This window comes from Palaemon carinicauda, chromosome 19 (genome assembly GCF_036898095.1).
Source record: "Palaemon carinicauda isolate YSFRI2023 chromosome 19, ASM3689809v2, whole genome shotgun sequence".
Taxonomy (NCBI): domain Eukaryota; kingdom Metazoa; phylum Arthropoda; class Malacostraca; order Decapoda; family Palaemonidae; genus Palaemon; species Palaemon carinicauda.
This window is the reverse complement of record NC_090743.1, coordinates 20545427-20570795: the sequence shown is the minus strand read 5'-3', so window position 1 is coordinate 20570795 and position 25369 is coordinate 20545427. Positions and strand designations below refer to the sequence as shown.

Below are 25369 nucleotides of genomic sequence, written 5' to 3'. Positions count from 1 at the left end.
TCAATAAGTCCTTTTACTACAATATTTTTTATACAGATATTTAGGTATATAATATCTGTAAGCTTTGGCAGTCCCAAAAGCTAATGCAGTTACACAAAGGATTTTGTAAACTCCACAGCAATCCACAGTGTTTTTACTTCTAGTCAGTCTTTGCAATGAGATAAACTCAGTCTTGTCCTCTTCTGTCAACAGGTACAGCCCCACCTGCATCCAACGAAATGTCACAACGGCCGCGTCAGAGACCATTTGCGATCGCTACTACCAGGCCCCTGAGAAGGTGATGAAGGGGCAGTGCGCCAGCCTTTCCTATGAGCATTCCTTCTACATGACTGACGAAGACTGCCTGAGGAGGATGAGTCCTCTGTGTGTCTATCAGGGTCACGATTTCCCTAGAAGTCACGATCTTACAAGCTTTAGGCCTTTCAGAATGCCCCATTATAATCATTGGCCAATAATCCGATTCTAAGACACGTCCTTGGATCATATGGGTGTGATCTTGTGACCGAAAGGCATGACCTCAGATCCATGGCCATGCTCTCTGGTTCTAAGGGCGTATCTTTTGTATGTAAGGGCACATCCTCAGAAATAACAACCATGTCCCAAGATCCTGAGAGAACTTCCTTGCGTTATCATGGGTTTTATGGCCGATGGATGGCATCTTGTAATTTGTTATTTAGACACAGTTGATAATTGGTCATTTTTACCGATGAAATTGGGAATAATATGGTTTCATTGGAAATCCTCTGAATCATATCTTATATACATGAAATCCTGCCAAATAAAATTTATCCCCAAGTTTCTTTGTTTTTTTTTTTATCAATTTATCGAGGGTTATAATCACGTCAATTGTTTTAATTGTAATCATTGGTATAATCACTAATAGTCTTACTGATATCGTTATTCAAACCTTCACATGAAATGAACCAAAAATACCATTAACTTGCTTATCAAAATCTTGCTGAAAAAATGCACTTATAACTCAAGAGTGGAGAGAAATTAATGTAGATTTCTCCATTTATAAAATTAAAGCCTAACTCAAGAAAAGTCCACAAAAGTTTAAAATATTTCCCTGACAAACAAGAAGCTTAAGTATCTCCTGTTTCTCTCTACTCTCACAAAATATATAAATTCTTTATTACTATTATTCCTTTAGCTAAGCAATGCCAGTGTCTGTCCACTAGAGTTCATCATTTCAAACGGGAAAAAAAATTTTCAAACCTCCAAACCAATGGGTCACTGCTGAATTTCCCATCCAAAGAACTACAGTTCTCTGCTTAATATATACGTGTTTATAAAAAGACACACATATATATATTGAATCCTTCTTTCTGGTTACGGTTCTTTCCCTTTGGCTACACATACACCGAATATTCTGGCCTATTCTTTACATATTCTCCTCTGTCCTCATACAACTGACAACACAGTGATTATCAAACAATTCTTCTTCACCCACTGGGTTAACTACTGCACTGTAATAGTTTAGTGGTTACTCTCCTCTTGGTAAGGGTAGAAGAGACTCTTTAGCTATAGTAAGCAGCTCTTCTAGGAGGACACTCCAAAATCAAACCATTGTTCTCTAGTCTTAGGTAGTGTCATAGCCTCTGTACCATGGTCTTCCATTGTCTTGGGTTAGAGTTCTCTTGCTTGAGGGTACAGTCGGGCACACTATTCTGTCTAATTTCCCTTCCTCTTGTTTTGTTAAAGTATTTATAGTTTATTTAGGAAATATTTATTTTACTGTTGTTACTGCTTTTGAAATATTTTATTTTCTTTTGTTTCCTTTTTCACTGGGCTAGTTCCCTTGTTGGGGCCCCTGGGCTTATAGCATCCTGCTTTTCCAGCTAGGGTTGTAGCTTAGCAATTGATATATATATATATATATATATATATATATATATATATATATATATATATATATATATATATATATATATATATATATATATATATATATATATACACATAAAATTATAATCTATCATTAAATGTCGTTATTTTCGTTTATTCAAATAAACCCCAATTCCCTCTTAATATCAAATTCACTCTATCTCAGGATCAAAGTCCAAAAGAGGAATTAATTTTTTGATAAGAGCTTCTAATCAGCCAAGGATTCGAGCCCTGAGGTAACAGTCGAACCCCCTTTGCCATATCTTCGTGGCCTGATGATAAATAGCTCGAATCCTTGGCTGACCATAACCTCTTATAAAAATATGAGTTTCCCTTTTGATCTTTGATCACAAGTCAAGAGATAATTCTATAATTAGTGGATTATTTGAATATATACAAACCAACACATACTTAAATACATAAATACACACACACACACACACACACACACATATATATATATATATATATATATATATATATATATATATATATATATATATATACATATATATATATATATATATATATATATATATATATACTGTATATTACTATAAATTATTATCATTATTATTAACTGCTAAACTACAATCCCAATTAGAAAAGCAGGATGCTACAAGCCCAGGGGCCCTATCAGGGAAACTAGCCCAGTGAGGAAAGGAAACAAGAAAAAATAAAATATTTCAAGAACAGTAACATTAAAATAAATATTTCCTATATAAATTACAAAAAAAAAAAAAAAAAAAAAAGCGGAAGAATTAGATAAAATAGTAGGCCCAGTGTACCCTCAGGCAAGAGAACTCTAACCAAAGACAGTGAAAAAACATGGTACAGAGCCTAGGGTACTACCCAAGACTAGAGAACAATGGTTTGATTTTGGAGTGTCGTTCTCCTAGAAGAGCTGCTTACCATAGCTAGAGTCTCTTCTACCCTTATCAAAAGGAGCCACTGAACAATTAGTTTTGTAGTTAACCTCTTGGGTGAAGAAGAATTGTTTGCTAATGTCAGTGATGTCAGGTGTATGAGGACAGAGGAGAATCGGTAAAGAATAGGCCAGACTATTTGGTGTATATGTAGGCAAAGGGAAAGTGAACCGTTACCAGAGAGAAGGATCCAAAGTAGTACTGTCTGGCCAGTCAAAGGACCCCTTAACACTCCAGCGGTAGTATCTCAACGGGTGGCTGGTGCCCTGGCCAATCTAAAACCTAATATATATATATATATATATATATATATATATATATATATATATATATATATATATATATATATATATATATATATACAGTGAACCCTCGCTACTTCGCGGTTCGACAATCGCGGATTCACCACTTCGCGGGGTTTTTCCATAACCCATATATATATACATATCGCGGATTTTCCGGAAAATTCGAAAATACCGCGAAATCTGAAGACCCCCAAATACGATATTTTGTTACCTGTAATTCCATTAATACTGTAATTAGTAATATCTGCTCTTACTGATTGTTCATTGCATTACATATGATATATAATTCAGCACAGAAAGAAATAAAACACGAAAAGAGAATGTGATCATACGATAATTCAGTACGTAGTAAAATTAAATCGAACATGAAATGCAAATCAGATGCAGTCATACCATATTAGAATGGTGTGTACTGTAATGGATGTGCTTCTTTTCCATGAATCTTTTGTATGTATACGTACGTAGTACAGTACTGCATCCAATAATATTCTTTGTTGCAAAAATCACATTTCGAATAAGCGTACGAGAGAGAGAGAGAGAGAGAGAGAGAGAGAGAGAGAGGCGTAAAATAGCGTACGTAAAGTGTGTATTATTATTATTGTTATTATTATTATTATTGTTGTTGTTGTTAATAAAATTATTATTGTTATTATTATTATCATTATTATTATTATTATTACTGTACAGTATTATTATCATTATTTATTATTATTACGGTATTGTACTTAATCTACGTACGTTCAGTATGCGCGGGGCATCTTCTATGAGTAGGTAACCAACGCATCATAGTACTGTAAGACGGGTTGTGATTGGTTCAAGCGCTGATAGATGACGAATCAGAACTCAAGTTTTGTTATCTAGCCTGTGATTGGTGTTTTGCCCGCATCTTCTACCCGCAGCATCAAAGTTCTCGCGGGGCTGGATCGTTCACTTTCTCTTACCGCGTATCGCTGAGTAGACGTTCTTAAGTTTGTGAAGTTTAATCTGTGCTGTGTGCGACCTTTTTAAGTTGAACTTTTTGTTACAGTACTGTACGTAAATCCTACTGTAATGGCTCCCAAGCGTTCTGCTTCTCTTAAGGCTGGTAGTGAGCCTAAACGCCACCGAAGGATGATGACGATAGCTGAGAAGGTTACGCTTCTCGACATGTTAAAAGATGGTAGAAGTTACGCGGCCGCCGGCCGCCATTTTGGCATCAACGAATCCACCGTTCGCTATATCAAAAAGGACGAGGCGAACATTAGAAAGACGGCTGCAATCACCTTTAGCAGATCAGCGAAGCGAGTCGTTACAACGCGTATTAAAACGATCGTACGCATGGAAGGTGCTTTAGCTGTGTGGATTGCCGACTGCCGGAAGAAGAACATAGCGTTGGATACGAACACCATCCAAACAAAGGCTTTGAGTTTATATGAGAATTTTGCTGCAAAGGAACCTAAAGACGACGACGGCAACCATGCTGAAGATGATGATGATGCAGATGATCCTCAACCAGGGACATCCACTGATTCCCAGCCTCAGAAACGTTTTTCCGCAAGCAAAGGATGGTTCGCGAAGTTTCAGAAACGCTTCGCCCTGAAAAGCGTTTCCCTGCATGGGGAGTCTGCTTCCGCTGACACTGCCGCTGCTGAAACTTACGTGAACCAGACGTTCAAGAATATTATCGCCGAAGGTGGATACAAGCCGGAACAAGTCTTTAATATGGATGAGACTGGCTTGTTTTGGAAGAGAATGCCGTCGCGAACTTTCCTGTTCAAAGAGGAAGCCAAAGCCTCTGGCTTTAAGGCATTCAAGGATCGCGTTACCCTCGTGATGTGTGGCAATGCTGCTGGATTTTTGTTAAAGCCGGGGCTTATTTATAAGTCGAAAAATCCTCGCGCTTTGAAAAATAAAAATAAGAATCTCCTTCCCGTGTACTGGATGCATAATCAAAAAGCATGGATTACGAAGATGCTGACCTCCAACTGGTTCCACCAGTGTTTTATCCCGCAAGTCAGTAAATATCTCTTAGAGAAGGGCTTGCCATTCAAGATCCTTCTCCTTATGGATAACGCTGGTGGACACGCAACTGACCTGTCGCATGAGGGCATTCAGGTTGAGTTCCTGCCACCCAACACCACGTCATTAATTCAACCGATGGACCAGGGGGTTATCAGGGCATTCAAGGCCCTCTACACGAAGAATACCTTGGCGGACCTCGTTGCGTGTGTGGATGCTGCCCAAGATGACGAGGATGAAGATTTCAACTTGAAGGCGTACTGGCGGCAGTACACCATAGCCACATGCCTGCAGAATATTCAGAAGGCACTTCAAGAGATGAAACCTGCAACCGTGAATGCGAGCTGGAAGAAGTTGTGGCCCGATATTGTTTACGACGACAAGGGATTTACTCCGTCGGAAATCCAACACTCTGCAATACGGAAATCTGTGCAGTTGGCTGCCATAATTGGAGGTGACGGGTTTGGCAACATGACGACTGAAGACGTCGACGAGTTGTTGGACTGCCATTCCCAGCCCCTAACTGACGCAGACCTCGAAGACCTGACGAAATCGGCAAGTGAGGAAGAGAGTGATACCCAGGAAGAGACCCAAGAAAATGTCGAAGAAACGGGCTTAACATTAGAACGGCTTGCCAAGTTCTGCAACCATATTAAGGAGGCGAAAGAAATGTTACAAGAGTGGGACGAGGATATGGTTCGGTCTATGCAATTCTCCAACAAGGTCGATGACATCATGACTCCCTACAGGATGCTCTTAGAGCGAAAAAAGAAGCAGCGGCAGCAACTTCCGATCACAATGTTTTTCCAGCCTCGCGAAAAAGAGCCAGTTCCTCCTGCTAGTACGCCTTCGGAAGAAATTGAAGAAGTTGAAGAGGTGTCCCAGGAAAAGACACCTCCGTCTGAAGAGACGTAAAATACTATCATTGACTGCACAGTAGAACACATCATCAGCTTCATCATCATCATTTCTACTGTGCAGCAAATTCATCGCCATCACCATTCAAGTTTTTCTTCAACTTCTTTCGTGGTGAGTACAGTAACAATCTTTATTTTTTACTTTAATATTCTTACTGCCTGTTTTATAGTTTAGTAATGTACGTACTGTATGCATTAAGTTAAAGGGAAGGTTTTAAAAGTCTACATGTTGTAACCTATCATATTTTTTTTGTTTAAAATTTACATTTACGTACGTAAAACAATCTCTCTCTCTCTCTCTCTCTCTCTCTCTCTCTCTCTCGTAAATTGTTTTCCTGCTTTGCTACGTACAATACTGTATAATTTATATTTGTAAGGTAACATATTTTGTAAATGCTTTTACTGTAAATACTGTATGTACTGTATCATTATTTATCACTATCATCATGCGCGTTAAATGCCTTGTTTGTTCTGAGCGTGGTTGTTTACTGAGCGTACACGCCGTCGTTTCAGGCGGCGTCATAAAGAAAAACATTTCATTTGGAAGTCCTAAGAAAAATACGTAAACTAAAACATTGGTAATAAACAAATCAACATACAGTACAGTACTGTATAATCAATATAATCGATGCAAAAACTAACCAATACATATATGTGTACTGTACACTAAATGAGTTTGTTTCTTCATTATGATCAGAGATGAACGTAAACAAAACATTGGTTGCCATTTTTTATCGTGCTTTTTAGGTGTTTAGGAAACGCATGATATAAAATCGCCTTTAATATTTGTGCCTGTTTTAGTTTAGGGTGCTGTAGTACATGCATTAAGTGTTCTGTACATTAAAGGGTGGTTTGTTAACAGTACTACGTACAAGGGAAGGTTTTAAAAGTCCGAATATACATGTTAAATAAATAGGTAAATATGATGTCACTACTTCGCGGATTTTCACCTATCGCGCCCGCGTCTGGAACCTATCTACCGCGATAAACGAGGGTTCACTGTATATATATATATATATATATATATATATATATATATATATATATATATATATATATATATATATACAAACACAATATTTTGTATACACACTTGTATAATACATGCATTTGTGAACAACCATACTCATAAACAGACAAATGTTATGTATGCATATATATCATATAGAATATATATAAAATATATTCTAAAACTACATAAAGATAGTGAGAAAATCCTAACCGAGAAAAGAGTTAAATAAGGTGACCCCATCTCTACTAAATTATTCACAGCCTGCCTAGAAGAAGTATTTAAGAATTTATATTGGGAAACTGTAGGAGTAGATATCAATTGGGAATACCTTAACAACTTAAGATTTGCAGATGACATAGCAGTTTAGTTATTTAAGAAGTAATCGCAAAATGCGATTGATTTGAAGACAAAGCAGAAATGTAGGACTGAAAATCAAAGAGTAAAACTAAGATAATGTTTAGTGAAAATGCAGAGACAACAAATAAGAGTTATGGACGAACCTCTAGAGATTGGTGATGAATATACGTAAACAGGACAGATTGATTGATTTGAAGTTCTCTGGCATCCTGACATCGAAGGTCATTGACGCCGGTATCGTTTATCATAAATAAAGATTAAAGGAATATTCAATTAAAAAGTAAAATTTTATAAAAGTTAAATAGCATTAAGAAGACCTACTTTTGATATAAATTCAAAAATTCCACTAGAATTTAATATGATATAAAAGTTAAATAGCATTAAGACCTGCTTCTGATATGAATTTAAAAATGCCACTGGCATTGTACGACACATCATGTCCAAGGATCTTGGCAAGGATAAACCTCCCATCTTCACCACGAGCCTCAAACAGATATCTACTTCTTTCATTGCTATAAGTGGGGCATTCAGTCAACAAAGCCTCACTGTCAAGGTATCAAACAGTCGTCGCAAGATGGTTGGTGTTGGCCAGCCAGCAGAAATTCATGTGTCATCCAGGTGTGACTGTTACGACCCTTGTCGGGCCGTGGTGCAAGTTCTTATTGCCCGATAAGAGATGTCAGTGTTTACAAAAATACCCAGCAGTAAAATGGTGAGCGGAAACGAAAACACTTGGGAAAACTTAACAATATTTAATAACAACGAAACTTAAAACAGTCAGCCTTGTGACTACCTGACAATTAGAATTAATAATTAACAACTAACAATTAAGAATTAACAAAATTCCCCAACGGGAAACATCACTCTCAACGAGAGAAAGTCGAACATTTAAATAATTATCCACAAGAAAAAAAAATAAATATATGTATTCCCACACTCTTTGGGGCTGGATAAAATCACCCCCCCCCCCCCCGGCTCCTACCAAGGTAGTGACTTCACTAACACTTGGCTACCATAGGGAATGCAGCTCAGCAGGACTCCTCATCAAAGGGAGGGAAATGGAGTCCCAACCCAAAAGGAAGGTAAACAATATTTCCTACATGGCAATTGCCTTCCTACATGTCACCACGAGCTCCGAAGCTCCCACAATTGCCTATGTCGAGGATGCGTTGACGGCGGTGTCTCTCCCGCGTCCACCTTGAAGCCAGGATTCCTACATCGGTGCTGCAGACCGCAGAAGAGAACACACAGGAAATGCAAAACACCACAGGTGTCAGAAATGCACCTGCTAAAAGCCGTCAAACGTTGGCGTGGCAATTCTCGGAAAAGCTCACATAAGCCAGCTGCTGCAATAGGTCTGGGGAGCATCGAGCTCGAACTGTGTCTTTCAACCATCGAGTTCCTTGCACGTAAACACAGGTGTCTCTTCTCACCAATGACTCGAATAACACAGAAAAGAAACAAGCATTAAACTAGACTTATAAATCTTTAAGCAAGCCGGGAGAAGGTTAAAACAACACTTCAAAAGAAAAAAAAATTAAATTTACAATTGAAACCTTATTAACTACATCTTATGCTAATTTTATATAAAACAAAAAATGCAGTAACAAGGCTGATGTGAACAAAAGCAAAAATTAGTTAATACATAATACCTTCCACCCCCAAGGAAAAAAAATTCTAAACAGAAAAATTATTATTTCTTTATATACAAATGGAAATGCACATGTAAAGTAAGAACAATAAGTATATAAATAGAACAATAAACTTGAAACCAAACAGAAAGTATCCCTAAAGAACACAACCCAAAAGCTTTATATAGCTTACCACAATTTTAAAGATCAAATATTACCGCATTTCGTCAAAAAAAAAAAAATCTCCATTTCTATGGAAACAAACCTACCAAGCTAAACCTAAATAAACTTATAGGTATGCCCACAGACATACACCTTAACCTACAATACAACCACATTATAGTCCAAAAAGTCATATATATTATTATACAATCAAAAATCTTAGTATATCGGGACAAATCAATAATTAATTTAGGGGAACTTTCATAAAACACTAGTGTGTATACCACTCAAAGAAACCTCCTGAACTTTATCTAAATTTTTTTTTTAATACAACCTCAAAAGAGAAACGACCAAGGCGGCGTATGAGAAGGATCAGGCAAGTACACTAAATTCTAGAAAGGGTATCAGGAATTTTGTTGTCAGTCACTTTAACATGTTTTATAACCAAATTGAATTCCTGTAGAAAAGGGCCCAGCGCAAAATCCTCTGATTTGCTCCCTTCATCAGCTCGATGAAAACCAGAGGATTGTGATACGTCCATATCTCAACCAGGAAAGAAAAATGTCACGTACTGCTTGAAATACTTAAGAGCGCGGACCAAAGAGAGAGCTTCCTTTTCTATAGTGGAGTAACGTTTTTCTGCCGCCAAAAGCTCTTTACTACAGTAAGACACAGGATGAACTACGTCCTCCTTTCTCTGAAAAAGAACACCTCCAATGCCGACGTCACTGGCATCTACTGCTATAATAAAAGGCTTCTGAAAATCTGGAGGAGTCAAAATGGATTTAGTAATTAATACTGATTTAAGTTTATTAAAAGAATCTTCACACTGATCCGACCCTCAGAACTTTTTTCCTTTTTCTAATAAACTAGTAAGAGGCTGAGCAAGATCAGAGTAATTACGGACAAATTTGCGGTAATAACACGTCATGCCTAGCACTCTTCTTACCTCTAACATTACCAGGCCTTTTCAAATTTATAATTGCCTTGAGGTTAGCTTGTTTCGGAGCCACCTGACCTAAACCAACCTCATGACCCAAATAACAAACCTTGGCCTGGCCCAATTCGCACTTAGCCAAATCAACAACAAACCCCGCAGATCTCAGGGCTTCAAAAATCTTACATAACCTTAACATGTGGGTATCCCAGTCATTACTATATACTACTAAGTCATCAATATAAATTTCCACTCCTTCCAAACAACAAATTACCCTATTCATGAGCCTTTGAAAAGTACATGCAGAATTTTTCATTCCAAAAGGCATAACTTTACACTCGTATAGGCCAAATAGAGTGACAAATGCGGATATTTCACGAGCTCGGTCGGACAATGGAACCTGCCAATAACCCTTTAAAGACCCAGCTTAGTAATAAATTTGGCAAAACCAATCCAATCCAGACAATCATCAATACGAGGGAGAGGAAAAGAATCCTTTTTCGTATTGGTGTTCACTTTACGGTAGTCCACACACATGCGGAACTTACCGTCTGTTTTCTTTACTAATACAATAGGAGAACTCCAGGGACTTACAGATGGTTGAATAAGGTTTTGTTTCAACATATACTCTATCTCCTTACGGACCAAATACTATTTTACTGGGTTCAACCAGTAAGGATTTTGCTTCACAGGGGAAGCATCACCTACATCAACGTCATGACTTGAAATATTTGTCCTACCTGGAGCATCCTGAAAAATATCTGAAAAGGAATAAATTAAATCAAGTACATCCTCCCGTTTGTTAGCATCTAAATGATCTAAACTACTTTTTAACATCTCCAAATTTTGCATATTTTCACCCAATGCATCCAAAGGAAACTGACACCCTAACTCATCAGAATCCTCGGGAGGCCCATCCAATACCACAGACACAGGCTCTGACACTATTGCTAATGGATCACCTTGCTTACCAATATAAGGTTTGAAACGATTAACATGAAATATTCTACATTTACAGCTAGAACCGGACGCTTCAATTTCATAGTTAACCTGTGACAGTTTCTTCAAAACCTTCCAAGGGCCCTTATATCTTAGTTCGAGAAAACTACCCGGGTCCAAACTCAGCACAAAAACTTATTCCCCCAGTTCAAATGAACGTACCTTTACCTTGTTGTCAAAGCTGTTCTTCATTACTGACTGGGACTCTTCCCTTCAAGTCTTCCACAAACCTTTTAACATTTATTTCCTCCTTCCAGTTGGAATTGAGCATTTCAAAAACAATTTCCAATGGTCCACGATCCTTGTGCCCAAATACCAACTCAAAAGGAGGTACACCAGTGGAAGAGTTAGGGCGATTCCTGATAGCAAAGAGGGCAAAAGGGAGGGCTTTGTCAAGGCCGTCTCGAAAGAAGGCTAGGTCAGTGGGGGGGGGAGTTAAGAAAGGTCCCACACGTCCCGAGTAGTGCTATCACACTGCTACTATAGGCTTTAAGTAAAGGGGTCGTGCTCTATTTCTTTACATTTTTCTGCTGTTATTCCAGAAAATTTTACTGGTTTGGAATCCATGCTAGAGCCTATTATGTGGTGTGTACCAAACTGCAAAGAGAGTTACCGAAATGGACCGAAAGTATGTGTTTTCCTTTCCAAATACTGATGAAGAAAAAATCGAAGTGATTGCACGTTATCAGGAGAGCCGAATATGTTCAGCTTGACACACAACGTCACGTTCAGCTTGACACCCAATGCCATGCTTAGCTGCCTAGAGATCGTCGCCGCGCTTGGAAGGTTGACGCTCGACGACACGCTTGGCCGCTTGATGTCTGGTATCAAGTGAAGCAGACACTCAATGGGACATAGAAGCCTTATCACTCTGTTCAACATTTAGCTTGCTGGTAGGCCGCATGTGCAACAACGCGTCCTGATAAGAATCATGATGAACCATCACTTTGCTAACAACAGGCTGATAAGACTGCATAAAAGACGAGAGCCGCTGCTTCATGCTAGCAGCATAGTCCAATTAGGATCAACATCAGGTGACACCGATGCAGAAAATGACAAATTCGTAGATAATTTGTATTTTTCCTAACTATACAAACCTTAGCTATTTAATAAGGTATTACCACCTCGTCGGGGTATGGGTACGTGACAGTATTAGCTTAATACTAGGAACACAAGGAAACATGGTTTACCCGCAGTGGTTTGAGGTCAGCTATGCAGAGAACCCAGGATGCTGCTTTCCCCAAGAGAGGGGAAGATGAAGAAAAGAATAAGGGCCAGACAAACCTTTTCATTCATGCAGACTAAAACCCGGTAACAATGCCCTCAACCTTCTGCTACTTGTCCAATAAGGAGCTTGAGGTTTTAAACAAGCTGTTGTGCAGCCACCACAGGGCCGACAGAGAACATATCGAGCCACCTGTAGGTCACATCTTGCAGGTAGTGGGCTGTGAAGGTCGTCTGACCCTTCCACACCCCAGCTTGAAGAACCTGCGTCACTGAGAAATTCTCTTTGAAGGCCAGAGACGTAGCTATGCCCCTGACATCATGTGCTCTGGGGCGACGTGACAGAGGAGGGTCTGGATTCAGGGACAGATGGATCACAATACGAATCCATGCCGAGATGGTGTTCTTGGTGACCCTCCTCTAGTTCTCCCTTTGCTAACAAATAACGCTTGCACCTGAGGATGGACTGCAGCCGTTCTTTTGAGATATAGCCTCAAACTCCTTACTGGGCACAGTAGGAGATGGTCTGGGTCATCTGTTACAGAACGGAGACTCGAAATCTGAAAGGAGTCGAACCGAGGATCCGCTACTCCCGGATTCTGAGTCTTAGCAATAAACTCAGGGACGAGTTTGAACGTTACATCCCCCCATCCCCTTGAATGGGCGATGTCATACGAGAGACCATGAAGTTCACTAACTCGCTTGGTCGAAGCCAAAGCTAGTAGGAACACCGTCTTCAAAGTTAGGTGGCGATCTGAAGCCTGGTGTAATGGTTCATAGGTAGGTCTCTTAAGAGACATGAGAACTCGAACCACGTTCCATGGAGGAGGTCTCACTTCCGACTGAGGGCAGGTAAGTTCGTAACTTCGTATGAGTAGGGAAAGTTCCAGCGAAGAAGAAATGTCCATCCCTTTCAGCCTGAAGGCTAGACTTAAGGCTGAGCGATAGCCTTTCACCGCCGAGACTGAAAGGCGCAATTCTTCCCGCAAATACACGAGGAACTTCGCTATTGTTGGAATGGTGTCATCGAGTGGAGAGATACCCCTTCCACGACACCAACCACAGAAGACTTTCCACTTCGCCTGGTAGACAGATGCGGATGACTTTCGCAGATGTCCAGACATCCTGATCGCAACTTACTGCGAAAATCCTCTCTCAGCGAGGAGATGGTGGATAGTCTCCAGGCGTGAAATCGTAGCGAAGCAGGTGAGCGCCGGAGAGAAGAATAAAGCTATTGTTATATAACTAGCAGGTAAGTTTAAATGTTTAAAATGAACAGATACAGTATAGCGGTCACGTATATATAAGTAAAGAACACTCAATTAAAATGGTTCCAAAAATAACGGTTTACTACACTTTTAATTGGAATATAAACGTGAATATATGAAAAATGTTATTTTCATTATAAAATAAATCCTTGAACACACCCACCTCGTAGCTATGTATAATTAAATACCAGGTAAGTCTTGTGTTTAAAAATACTGGCAGCCCCCCAAAAAAAACAACAATATCAAAGAATTGTTGGAACTGAATCTATTGTCATGAGACTGCGCAGTGTAAAAATATTTTCATATTAAAATAAATTTTTGAACATACTTACACGGTGGATATATATATAGCTAAGGTCTCCGACGGTCCGGCAGCCGATTCAAAACTCACGGGCGATCGAGGGGTTGGGTTGATGGGTGTACACTAGCACCACCACTCGCCAGGATACCATCACTATTCCACAGCTCTTCAGGTCTTCTCTGCCCGTAGGGTCTCTAGAGGGGCGGAAGGGAGGGCATTAAATTATATATATCCACCTGGTAAGTATGTTCAAAAATTTATTTTAATATGAAAATATCATTTTTAAACATTTAACTTAGCCGGTGTGTATATATATAGCTGATTCACACCCTTGGTTGAGGGTAAGAGACCAGCATTAACCATTGTAGGAATATAGCTCAAGAGTTTTGATATAAAACAAACTTAAGGATTAGTACCTGATAAGGAAGCTGACTTTGATGATACTCTGCCTCATTAGTCCGGTATCCTTATGAAGCCCAGCGATCCACTCAGGGGGCTGAAAGACCTCTAAAAGCTGTAATATCTGGGGTGAACACCCTTATGACAGGACCTAAACAATACCGTTGATCTGAGCGCTCTCAAGAAACAAGTTTGACCACCCGCCAAATCAAAATATTGCGGAAGACTGTCTCAGTCTCCACATACAACCCAAAAAACAATAGTTTCAAGAGAAGAAAAAGGTATTGGGATTAAGGGAATGTAGTGGTAGAACCTTCACCCACTACTGCACTCGCTGCTATGGATGGTCCCAACATGTAGCAGTCCTCATAAAGAGTCTGGACATTCTTTAAATAATGTGAAGCGAACAGATTTACTCCTCCAAAAGGTTGCGTCCATAATGCTTCTAAGGGATCTATTTTGCTTGAAAGCCACTGACGTTGCCACTGCTCTGACTTCATGAGTCTTAACTTTCAATAATCTAAGGTCAGTCTCACCCCAGTGAATGTGAGCCTCTTTAATAAAAAAATATCTGACAAAATATGATAAGGCATTCTTCAACATTGGTAAGGAGGGCTTCTTGACCGAACACCATAAAGCCTCTGATTCACCTCGTAAAGTTTTGGTTCTGTCCAGATAAGATTTTAGTGCTCTTACGGGGCACAAGACTCTTTCAATTTCATTACCAACCACATCCGACAGGTTGGGAATCTCAAAAGATTTTGGCCATGGATAAGATGGACGCTCCTTTTTGGCCAAGAAACCAAGTTGCAAGGAGCATACTGCCTTATTAGAGCAGAAGCCGATATTCTTGCTGAAGGCATGCACTTCACTAACTCTCTTTGCGGTAGAAAGACTCACTAAAAAGAGAGGCTGAGTGCAGAGGTTCAAATCTCTCACACATGAGAAACTTAAGTACAACATTCAAATACCAAGCTGGAGTAATAATCTGATGCACCTTGGAAGGCTCGAAAGACTTAAGAAGGTCTTGAAGATCTCTATTGTTCGACAGATCCATGTTCCTGTGTCTGAACACTGCAGCTAACATGTTCCTGTAGCCTTTAATAGTAGAGGCAGAAAAGTTACGGTTATTTCTAAGATGAAGCAGCTGAATCTCTAAATACCTCCCATTTGGATTGGTAGATCCTGATGGTAGAGGATCTCCTTGCCCTGGCAATAGCTCTAGCTGCCTCCTTCGAAAACCCTCGAGCTCTAGAGAGTCTCTCGATAGTCTGAAGGCAGTTAAACGAAGCGTGGGGAGGCTTTGATGGAATCTTTTTATGTGAGGTTGTCGGAGAAGATCCAAACGCAATTGCAAGCTTCTTGAAATGTCCACCAGCCATTAATGTACCTTGGTGATCCATTCCCTTGAGGGCCAGAGGAGAGCAACCAACGTCAACCTGGTCCCTTCGTGAGAGGCGAACTTCTGTAGAACCTTGGGCTTAAAGCATCTTACTTTTCCAACTTGGGTTGTAACTTGGCTGGAGATAATAATAAAAATAATCTAGTACCTCAGATACAAGATCTAGAGGCCAGGTTATTCAGAGGAAAAAAGAAAGCTGTCTTTCCTGGGGCTTCTGAGACTCTAAACAGTCTCCCACCATCCTTAAAGCTTCATTGATGACCACGTGTAAATTCAGAGGGTGGCGAACGTGGTAGCAACAGGCATAAAATAATTTGGGAACTAATCATAAAAAACTTTCATGAGTTTCTAAATCAACTGAATGACGAAAGGAATAAGGATCTTCTCCTTCTGAGAATCTCAAATTCAACAGGAGAAAATTGATCACCAATGTCTTCTACTGACAAAGATCTTGTAAGACGTGACGCCGAACGTCCTGAAAGACGAGGCGCCGAGCGTCCTGAAAGACGAGGCGCCGAGCGTCCTGAAAGACGAGGCGCCGAGCATCCTGAAATACGAGGCGCCAATTGTCCTGAAAGACGTGGCGCCGATCGTCCTGAAAGACGTGGCGCCAAACGTCCTGAAAGACGTGGCGCCGAGCGTTCTGAAAGACGAGGAGCCGAGCGTCCTGAAAGACGAGGAGCCGAGCATCCTGAAAGACGTGGCGCCGAGCGTCCTGAAAGACGTGGCGCCGAGCGTCCTGAAAGACGTGGCGCCGATCGTCCTGAAAGACGTGGCGCCGAGCATCCTGAAAGACTTAGCGCCGAGCGTAAAATTATCTTCATTACGTCACTCGGCGCGTTCAGTTCATCAGAGGGTTCTCATGGCCGACTGGCGCTCTGGAACAAAAACCGTATCTATGTTGGTTCGTAAGCATTATAGTATTGCTATTATTAGCAAATATGATGCAATGCAAGACTCTAACAGCAATGTTAGTAGCTTAACGTCCAACGCTCTTTGCTTTCCCATGGCAAGTGCAAGCATTCTTGGGAAAGTCAACAGGAACGCTCGAGAGGACGTCTGCTCATGAGCAAACGCCTCTCGTTTCCTTTGGCCGATCGACATTCCTTCTCCCAGGGGTTAGGGAGCTTGGAAGAGGTCTAAGGCTAGGAAAAAACGTCCACTGTGCTGAATAAATTCACTGCACTAATTTAGCACTGAAACTTGCACTTTTAACTCTTACACAAAAGACCATAATTAGTCCTGCCCGTTGTGATAGATCTTTCTCTACAGCCAAGGGCTTGAATGAGAATGCAAAATCGTTTCTAGTTCTTGCTATATAAAAATGTAACAAAATATTTTTTATAAAATATTACCCTGATATTTTCATTGTAAATAAATGTTTGAACACACTTACCCGGTAGTTACATACAACTACCGGTAAAGATGAATGTTATACATACTCACCCGGTAGTTATATATAACTACCGGGAAAGTTACATGTTATATAATTCAAATGAACAGATATAGGAATAACATACAGTATATATATATATGTAAACAACCCATCATTCTTAAAGATTCCCAAAAATAGTGATTTGTTATTATTAAAATTAACAGATATCGCATAACGTATATATATATATATATATATATATATATATATATATATATATATATATATGTAAACAACCCTTAAATCTTAAGGGTTTCCAAAAATAGTGGATTGCTGCACTTTACAATCGGAACACATATGTGAATATACGAATAATACTAGAATCCCAACATCGAAAGAAAATAAACAACGATATAAAGAATTGGTGGGACTGCATCGTATTTTCATGAGAACTACGCTGCGAAAATTAAAAATACGCTAGTTCTATTTAATCCTTGAAAATAGTATCGATGATTTAAAGAACGAATACTAAAAACACAAAAATTTCTTAAAAATTAATATAATCTTTTTATATTAAAAGTTAAATACTTATTGTAAGTTAGATTTCCTTTTCATTCTTTACAAGAAAAAGCAAAGAAAAGAATTATGCAACATATTACGTAGTACTATGTTGCATACGTCACACGATTGTGACGTCATAGAGATGGTGGAACGATCTCCACCATCATGTTTAGAGAGTAGGTTCGTAAGTTTTACAGTAGGGGGAAAAAACTCCCATTCCTACCTCTGTTAAGATACAAACGTAGTTAAAGCACTAACACTCAGTAAAAATAAAATCCAACCAGCAAAGGCTAAAAAACGGATTTTGAGCGAAGCGAAAAATCTATTTTTGGGTGAGATAGCCATGGCGTCCTGATGGAAGGTTCCTTTTTGGTAGCTTCCTTGGGTAAATAACTACTAAGATATTCCCAGAGAATTTAACCACAGGTTATCACAGAATTCTAACTTCTGGAGCGAGTATCCTAAAGGTTTCCCTTTTAAGACATCGTATATCAACAGGGGACGCATGTATTAACGCGCCACATAGCTATCTACACCCCGAACAGAGTTAAGGCTTCGGTGTGTAAAGGCGGAGAATAGCTGGGAGCAGTTCCATAGCTAATCTCATCCGTGGCTACTTTTGGTACTCGAGACGTAAACAAACGGGCGCCATTGCTTGAATGACGTCACGTTCGTCTTCATCCTGAAGCCAGTTGCTTGCCGATCACCATGATACAGCAGAGCAGGGTGGGACCTAAAAACTGGACGAAGTAGCAGGGAGGGTCCATCAGGACGCCATGGCTATCTCACCCAAAAATAGATTTTTCGCTTCGCTCAAAATCCGTTTTTTGGGCTCAAGCCATGGCGTCCTGATGGAAGAATACCAGAGAATCAATGTATCGTGGTAGATTTTCCCCTATTGGTAAGTGCCAAGGGCTTTGAACAAATTAGTATAGTAATCTTAATAAAGAACCGTAGGGAAGAATCTTCCTGCCCCCCTTGGCAGTGAAGTTCCCACGGGCCATGCCGAGGTCAAAGTGGTTATTGAAGGGCTATTCACCTTGTTAGAAGAACCTGAAGAACTTGGAGACGAGACTGAATGGTTGGCATTCGTATCGGAACATTCTGGAAGGCAGACAGGTGGTGGTTGGACACTGTGTGCTGAGAAGGTTGATTTCGTCTCCAGGGTATGAAGAGTAAGTATTCGTATTGGAATATTACTTTGTAAGAGTGAATATAAATTAAGGGTTAGGACCTTAAAATCTCCATGAACCATAAGGAAAGGGGATAATAAAACTATGACAGGCATGTATTTCATAGTACTGTAAGTAGGAGCGGATTGAGACGCACAAGTAATAAAATAGAAATTTTATTTCACAGATGCAGAAATTAAATGAATTTCAGCAATAAGTAAAGTTAATTTACAGAAATTATAATGTACATAGTAATAAAGACTTGCTCTTGAATCTGAAAGGGAATTTCAAATTTATTAGTAGGCACTCGTCCTCGAGGAACGTTAGTCTTTAATTAAAACACATCATGCTCTAGGCATGCGGCACTTGTGTGACAACTATGACATTTCACCTGGGATAAGAACAGTTATAAGAAAGCACTAAGTGTTTTCGACATCACTATATATCGCTCGAGGGTCAACATAGGCACCCGAAGAGTTAGAGTCCCAAGTAACTCACTGTTCTATGCAGAGTTAGGTGCAGGTTTCATAACACTACCTGCGGCTACCACAAAATGTTTGACTTCGTGCACTTGTTTCGCATAATGTTTGAAGAAAACACGCGAGGACTTCCAGCCTGTGAAGCTTTTAAGGCTTTCGAAGTCCATACTCTGAAAGAAATTCAGAGACGATGCAACTTTTCTAGGATCGTGACCAGCAGGTGTACTGTCGGGATCCGCTCTGCGAATGAAGTAGGTGATTTTCGCTCTTAATTGTTTCAGTGACAGGTCGCTGCCCGATGTTTCTCCTTTGAAGAGTTGGCCTCCACCAAAGTTCGAAGTTCTGCGAAGATAGACCTTGAGGCTCTCTACTGGGCATAAAGAGGCATCTTCCTTCAGGGGGCATATTCTCCAGGGGCCCCATCTTTTGGTGGGTAATTCATTTTTGGCGAGAAACGTCGGATCCGGGGAGAGGGTAATGTCTCCTGAATCAGTAAACAGGATATGACCCTCTTCTCTTGATAATGCCACTATTTCGCTGACTCGGGCTCCTGAGGCAAGAGCAAAGAGAAATATAACTTTGAGTCAGATCCTTGAGAGGGCATGAATCATTATCTAAGTTGGAGGCGAAATGGAGCACCTTGTCCAATGACCAGGAGATCGGTTTCGGTGGGGATGCTGGGCGTAGACGAGCGCATGCTTTCGGCAGTTTATTGAAGATGTCGCTGGACAGATCAATTTGGAAGGCATACAATATTGGTCTAGTCAAGGCCGATTTGCAAGTTGAAATCGTATTGGCTGCTAATCCCTGTCCATGAAGGTGAATGAAGAAGGACATGCAGAAATCAATTGTGATTTCCTTAGGATTTTTTGTCTTGACGAAAGAGACCCATTTTCTCCAAGATGATTCATATTGCCGTCTTGTGGATTCGGTCTTGTATTCCTCGAGGAAGTCTAGACTTTACTTCGAGATCCCAAACCTCTTCTTTGCGGCTAGGGAGAGAAAATCATGAGATGAAGGTCCTTGATTTTCGATGATGAAGCGAAGACAGTCGACTTCTGTACTTGTTGGGAGAGAACTGGGCCCGGGAGAGGGATCAGCTTGGGCTGCAGCTCCATGACCAGGGGGTACCAGTTGCTCCGGGGCCACTTGGGAGCCACTAGGGCCGCTGTCCCTTTGAAGGTTCTCAGCTTGGAGAGGACTTTCAGCAGAAGGTTGGTGGGAGGGAACAGGTAGATCTTGGACCATCTGTTCCAGTCCAGTGACATGGCATCCACTGCTTCTGCCTTGGGGTCCTCGTACGGGGCCATGTACCGAGGAAGTTGATTGTTGTCGCTCGTTGCGAAGAGATCTATCTGAAGTTCTGGGACTTGGTGGGAGATGAAGGAGAATGATCTTGCGTCTAGAGACCATTCCGACTCTATCGGGTTTGTCCAAGATAGAGCGTCCGCTGTCACGTTGCGGAATCCTTGTAGGTGAACTGCAGACAGGTGCCATTTCTTCTTCTCTGCCAGACGGAAGATTGGGAGAAGCACCTGATTTATCTGGGGCGATCTTGAGCCTTGGCGATTGAGACATCGAACTACCACCAAGTTGTCTAGGGTTAGACGAATATGGATCGAGGGAGGCGGGGAGAGTTTCTTCAGAGTTAGAAGGACCGCCATGGCCTCCAAGATGTTGATGTGGAACGTCTTGAACAGGGGAGACCATGTGCCTTGAGCCTGTTTTTGGTGGGAGTGACCTCCCCAACCCTCCAGCGAAGCGTCCGTGTGGATGTTGAGTGATGGAGGTGGGTGTTGAAGAGGAATGGACCTTTTCAGGGCCTTTGCTTCCGACCACGGCTTGAGGAGAAGTCGAAGTCTGTTTGGGAGCCGTCTCTTGAGGTCTCTTCGAGCGATGGATGCAGAACGTCTCCAGACTCCCGCGGCATCCTTTAGCTGTGCACGAAGCACTGGGTTTGTTACTGAGGCGAACTGTAGAGAGCCTAGAACTCGTTCCTGCTGGCGTCTTGAGATCCGCTTGGATTTCAGTAGTCGCTTGACAGACCCTGCTATTTCCTTCCTTTTCTTCTGGGGAATGGAAAGGCGGTGTGACTGAAGGTTCCAATGGATTCCTAACCATTGGAACTTCTGAGCTGGAGAGAGGCGAGATTTCTTCGCGTTTATCTTGAATCCCAGGTGTTCTAGGTACTGGGTGACTTTGCTGCAGGATTTTACACAATCCTCGGGCGATGGAGCCCAAACTAGCCAATCGTCGAGGTAGGCCATCACCTGGACGTCTCGGAGGCGGAGCTGTTGTACTATGGCGTCCGCCAGCTTTGTGAAGATCCGAGGGGCCACATTGAGGCCGAAGGGCATGGCCCTGAAGGCGTAGCTTTTCCTTTGGAGTCGAAATCCTAGGTAGGAGGAAGCGTGATGGTTCATCGGAATGTGCCAGTAGGCATCCGCCAGGTCTATGGAGACCGTGTAAGAACCTCGAGGCAGAAGGGTCCTTATCTGTTGAAGAGTCAGCATCTTGAACTTGTCGTTCACTATGAACTTGTTGAGGGGGGATAAGTCCAGAATGACTCTGAGTTTGTCGGAGTCTTTCTTGGGGACACAAAACAGTCTCCCTTGGAACCTGGTGGACTTTACCTTCCTTATCACCTTCTTGTTCAAGAGATCTAGGACTTATTCTTCCAGAAGGGGGGTTGATTGTTGGAAGAATTGCTGGAATGTTGGGGGTGGTTGAGTCCAACTCCAGCCTAGACCCTTCTTGACGATGCTGTGTGCCCAGGGATCGAAGGTCCAACGATCCTGGAATTGGCGGAGTCTTCCTCCCACCGGAAGCACTTCATTGCTTCTGGTGTCCCGAGGGCTTGCTGCCTCGGTCGCTAGCTCCCTTTCCTCCTCTGCCTCTGGAGGGGCGGCGAGACGCGTCTCTGCCTGCACCTCTGCTTGAGCCTCTACCTTTGGGACGAAAGGTAGTCGTCTGTTGCTCGAAAGCAGGGGTGAAAACCGGTGACTGTGACAAGACCGGTTGGGTGACCAGTTGAAAGGTCTGCTGTGGCTGAGCTGCCACTTGGGAGGTAGCGGGTCCCGGAAACTGACGTCTTGGTTGACGTTGCTGGGGTTTCTGTTTGGAAGATTTCCTCTTAGGTTGAGGTCCGTCGTCCTGAGAGGATTTCCTCTTTTTTGACATGCCCCACTTGTGGAGAAGGTTCCTATTCTCCGTGGCGGCTTTGTCGGTGATCTCCTTCACAAGGTCAGAAGGAAAGAGGTGTTTGCCCCAGATGTTGGAGGAAATCAGCCTCCGGGGTTCATGTTTCACAGTGGCACCTGCGAACACGAATTCACGACAGGCTCTCCGAGCCTTCATGAAGTGGTACATGTCCTTCACCAGGGTTGCCATGTGGGATTTGGCAAGTACCATGTAGTGGTCTGGTACTCTGGTGTCACAGGCCATGATGTCCAGTTGGACCTGGTGGGACATAGATGCTGCGAGCCTCTCCTTCGTATCTTGTTCCCGACGAAGGAGGTGATCGTTGAGTTTCGGGAGGTCTTCATTAAACTGACGTCCGGCGACGTCAGGATCTAGCTTTCCCACCACGAAAGTATGCTGGATGTCCTTCCAGTGTCGAGCGTCGGGGGGAGTGACTATGGAGAAGGGTCTGCACTCCTCCAGTGCAGGGCAGGCTTTTCCCTCTTCCACAGCCTTGAGGCACGCAGCGAAGGCCTTTTCCATGAATGGAAGGACTGCATTCTCAGGTGCAACGTAGGTAGGGTGCTTCTTGCTCAGGGCCGGAAGCTTAGAGCAGGTAAAACCCCTACTTTTAAACGTGTTGGCTAGCATAGCCTGGGCCTTCACGAGATCGAACACTATCTCCTCTTTCGGTTCGGTCTCTTCTTTAGAGGCAGGTTCAGAGCGAAGTCGGACGTAACAGTCCGGGTAGGCCTCGAAATTTGGGAAGAACTCCACGTATTCCAGGGGGACCGTGCCGATCTTGTCACTGACGAAGATCCTGCCGGTCGCTATAACCATATGCTCAGCATACCTCCATGGGTTGGCATGTGAGCAAGCGGGGAGATCCTTAACCGAGATCTTCTGCGGTTCTTTGGATCCTATCATAGACCTGATGAACTCCTGATTCTCCTTCAGCCTGTCGTCCATGATGGCTTTAATCATCCGGAGCATCTCTTGGGTGGATGGCAAGGGTTCCGGGGTAGTGGAGGTAGACGGGAGAGACACTTCCGTCGGTGTAGGAGTAGGGGCGGTGATGGAAGGAGGAGCGACCTCTTGCTCCGACTCGGCGTATTCCACCTGGTCTTCATCATCTTCAGCCCCTTGAGCCATAAGGGTCTTCTCCGTGTCCTCCGAGACATCCGACATGTGTTCATCATCTTCGGAATCCAGGCGGCACTCGTGCATGGACTGGGCCATGACTACATCAGGTTCCACTGTAATTTGGACAGTGGGGATCGAATCTTTGGGTACCACAGAATCAGGGGAGGCCTTAGGGAACAGAAGTGACCTCAATTCTTCAGTGGCCAGGTACGGTCCGGTGGCATTCTTCTGGAAGCCACGCACCCACTTGCGTAGCTTCTCCCGAGAAGTGTCCCTGACCTCCGCTGAGGGAGGGTTATGGAAGGCATCAACTAGGTGAGCCTGGCAGACCGTACAATTCAGTGGGTTCCAGAATTTCAAATCCCCTTTCTTGTTAGCACAAGGGGCGTGAGTCCTGCAAGCCGTATGCCCGTAGAAGTGCGGGCGTTTCACAGCGCAGAAGTCGAAGTCCCACTTCATCTGCTCCTCCTGTGGAAGAAAGAGAAAATGAGTATGGGGGGAGTCATAAGAATGGCTCTTAAGCTAAGTTAATATTAATCATTAATTTTAACTTGATAAAGGGTGTGATGCACAGAGGATTGAGAGAGTAAAGAAACATACTCCATGCATCTCGCCCAGCTGGCTACCGCAGGCTTCATCCTTGGATAATCCGAGGTGGCCGAAGGCACAGGATAGAATTCCCGCAGAATCCATAGGGAAATGGAATTCCATGGAAATTACCAAGGATAAGTTTGGGACTGAGGTCACTCAGTCCCAAATTAGGGGGCTAAAGGATCCCCGAGGGTAACTGCTTCCGGCAACCAGCCGCGCTAAGATACACGCAGCATGCTGGAAATTTGAAGAATGCAAAAGGACAGCATGATTACTAATAGAACAGTATCAAGGTACTGATCCACTAACGTAAACAGGCCATCTGGTTGCAGTGTAGGGCTATCAGTATGAGGTGATACGGAGGCCGCTCCAGCAGAGTTTCTGGCATTAGTACAGACAGTATAAGTCAAGAGTAATACCAGGGTGGCGGCCGCCGGCACAGCGGCGGCGCGCCGGCAGAGGGAGTGGCGGCTCCGGCAGCCGGAGGATGCCAGAGTGGTGACAGGATCAAGGATAGTTATGGCAGAACCGGGTTTCCGGCAGTGGATGCCGGCACTCCGGTGGCCGGCCGGCGGGCGGACGGCCAAGCTATGAGGGAGGTGAAGAGCCATCGGCTGGAAGCCGGCGGCAGGCGGCAGTCCCCCGGCACACGGAGGACTGGCGGCCATGGGGGTATGGAGGGAGTCACCAAGGTAGGAGGTGGGTATCACCGACAGTGGAGGCAGCAAGGGACCGGCACCCGGATAGTGAAAGAGACAGGGGGAGGGATGTAAGGAGTCCAGTCATGGACTCCCAGACATCCCCCCCTGAGAGGGTGTACCCATGATAGAGGCTGGCTCTATCACCCAGAAGTAGGGGCCGCAGAGGGCCGGGAGCTAGGGTAGCCCAAGGGAGGGCTAGGGGACACCCAAAGAGGGGGAGACCCCTGTATACAGAAAACATCCAGTGGCTAACCCCATAGGACACTATGAAGGGTATATGTACCAGAGCGGACTGTACGCAGAAGCTCCAGGTAGCCCTATCACTCCACCCTAAGGAGGAGTTGTAGGACAAGGGACAGATGGGTATAGACTAACCTAAGTATAGGCTAGGCTATACAAGAGATAGGTGGGGAGGGGAGAAGAGAAGAGTCTTCCATGAAAG

The 25369-nt window shown here is 42.7% G+C and overlaps 2 protein-coding genes and 1 pseudogene across 3 annotated transcripts in view; 2 read left to right on the top strand and 1 right to left on the bottom strand.

Annotated features, from left to right (window-relative positions):
• LOC137658921 (uncharacterized) overlaps positions 1-798 on the top strand; it is a 69737-nt gene extending 68939 nt beyond the window's left edge. Inside the window, exon 20 of the mRNA XM_068394038.1 lies at positions 193-798. Coding sequence (XP_068250139.1) covers positions 193-466 — 274 coding nt within the window. The 3' untranslated portion in view covers positions 467-798. The remainder of the gene's footprint in view (positions 1-192) is intronic.
• Positions 1-25369, top strand: part of LOC137658655 (uncharacterized) — a 422221-nt pseudogene that overhangs the window by 8225 nt on the left and 388627 nt on the right.
• LOC137658506 (uncharacterized) overlaps positions 1-25369 on the bottom strand; it is a 329004-nt gene that overhangs the window by 295957 nt on the left and 7678 nt on the right. The gene's annotated exons all lie outside the window — the stretch shown is intronic.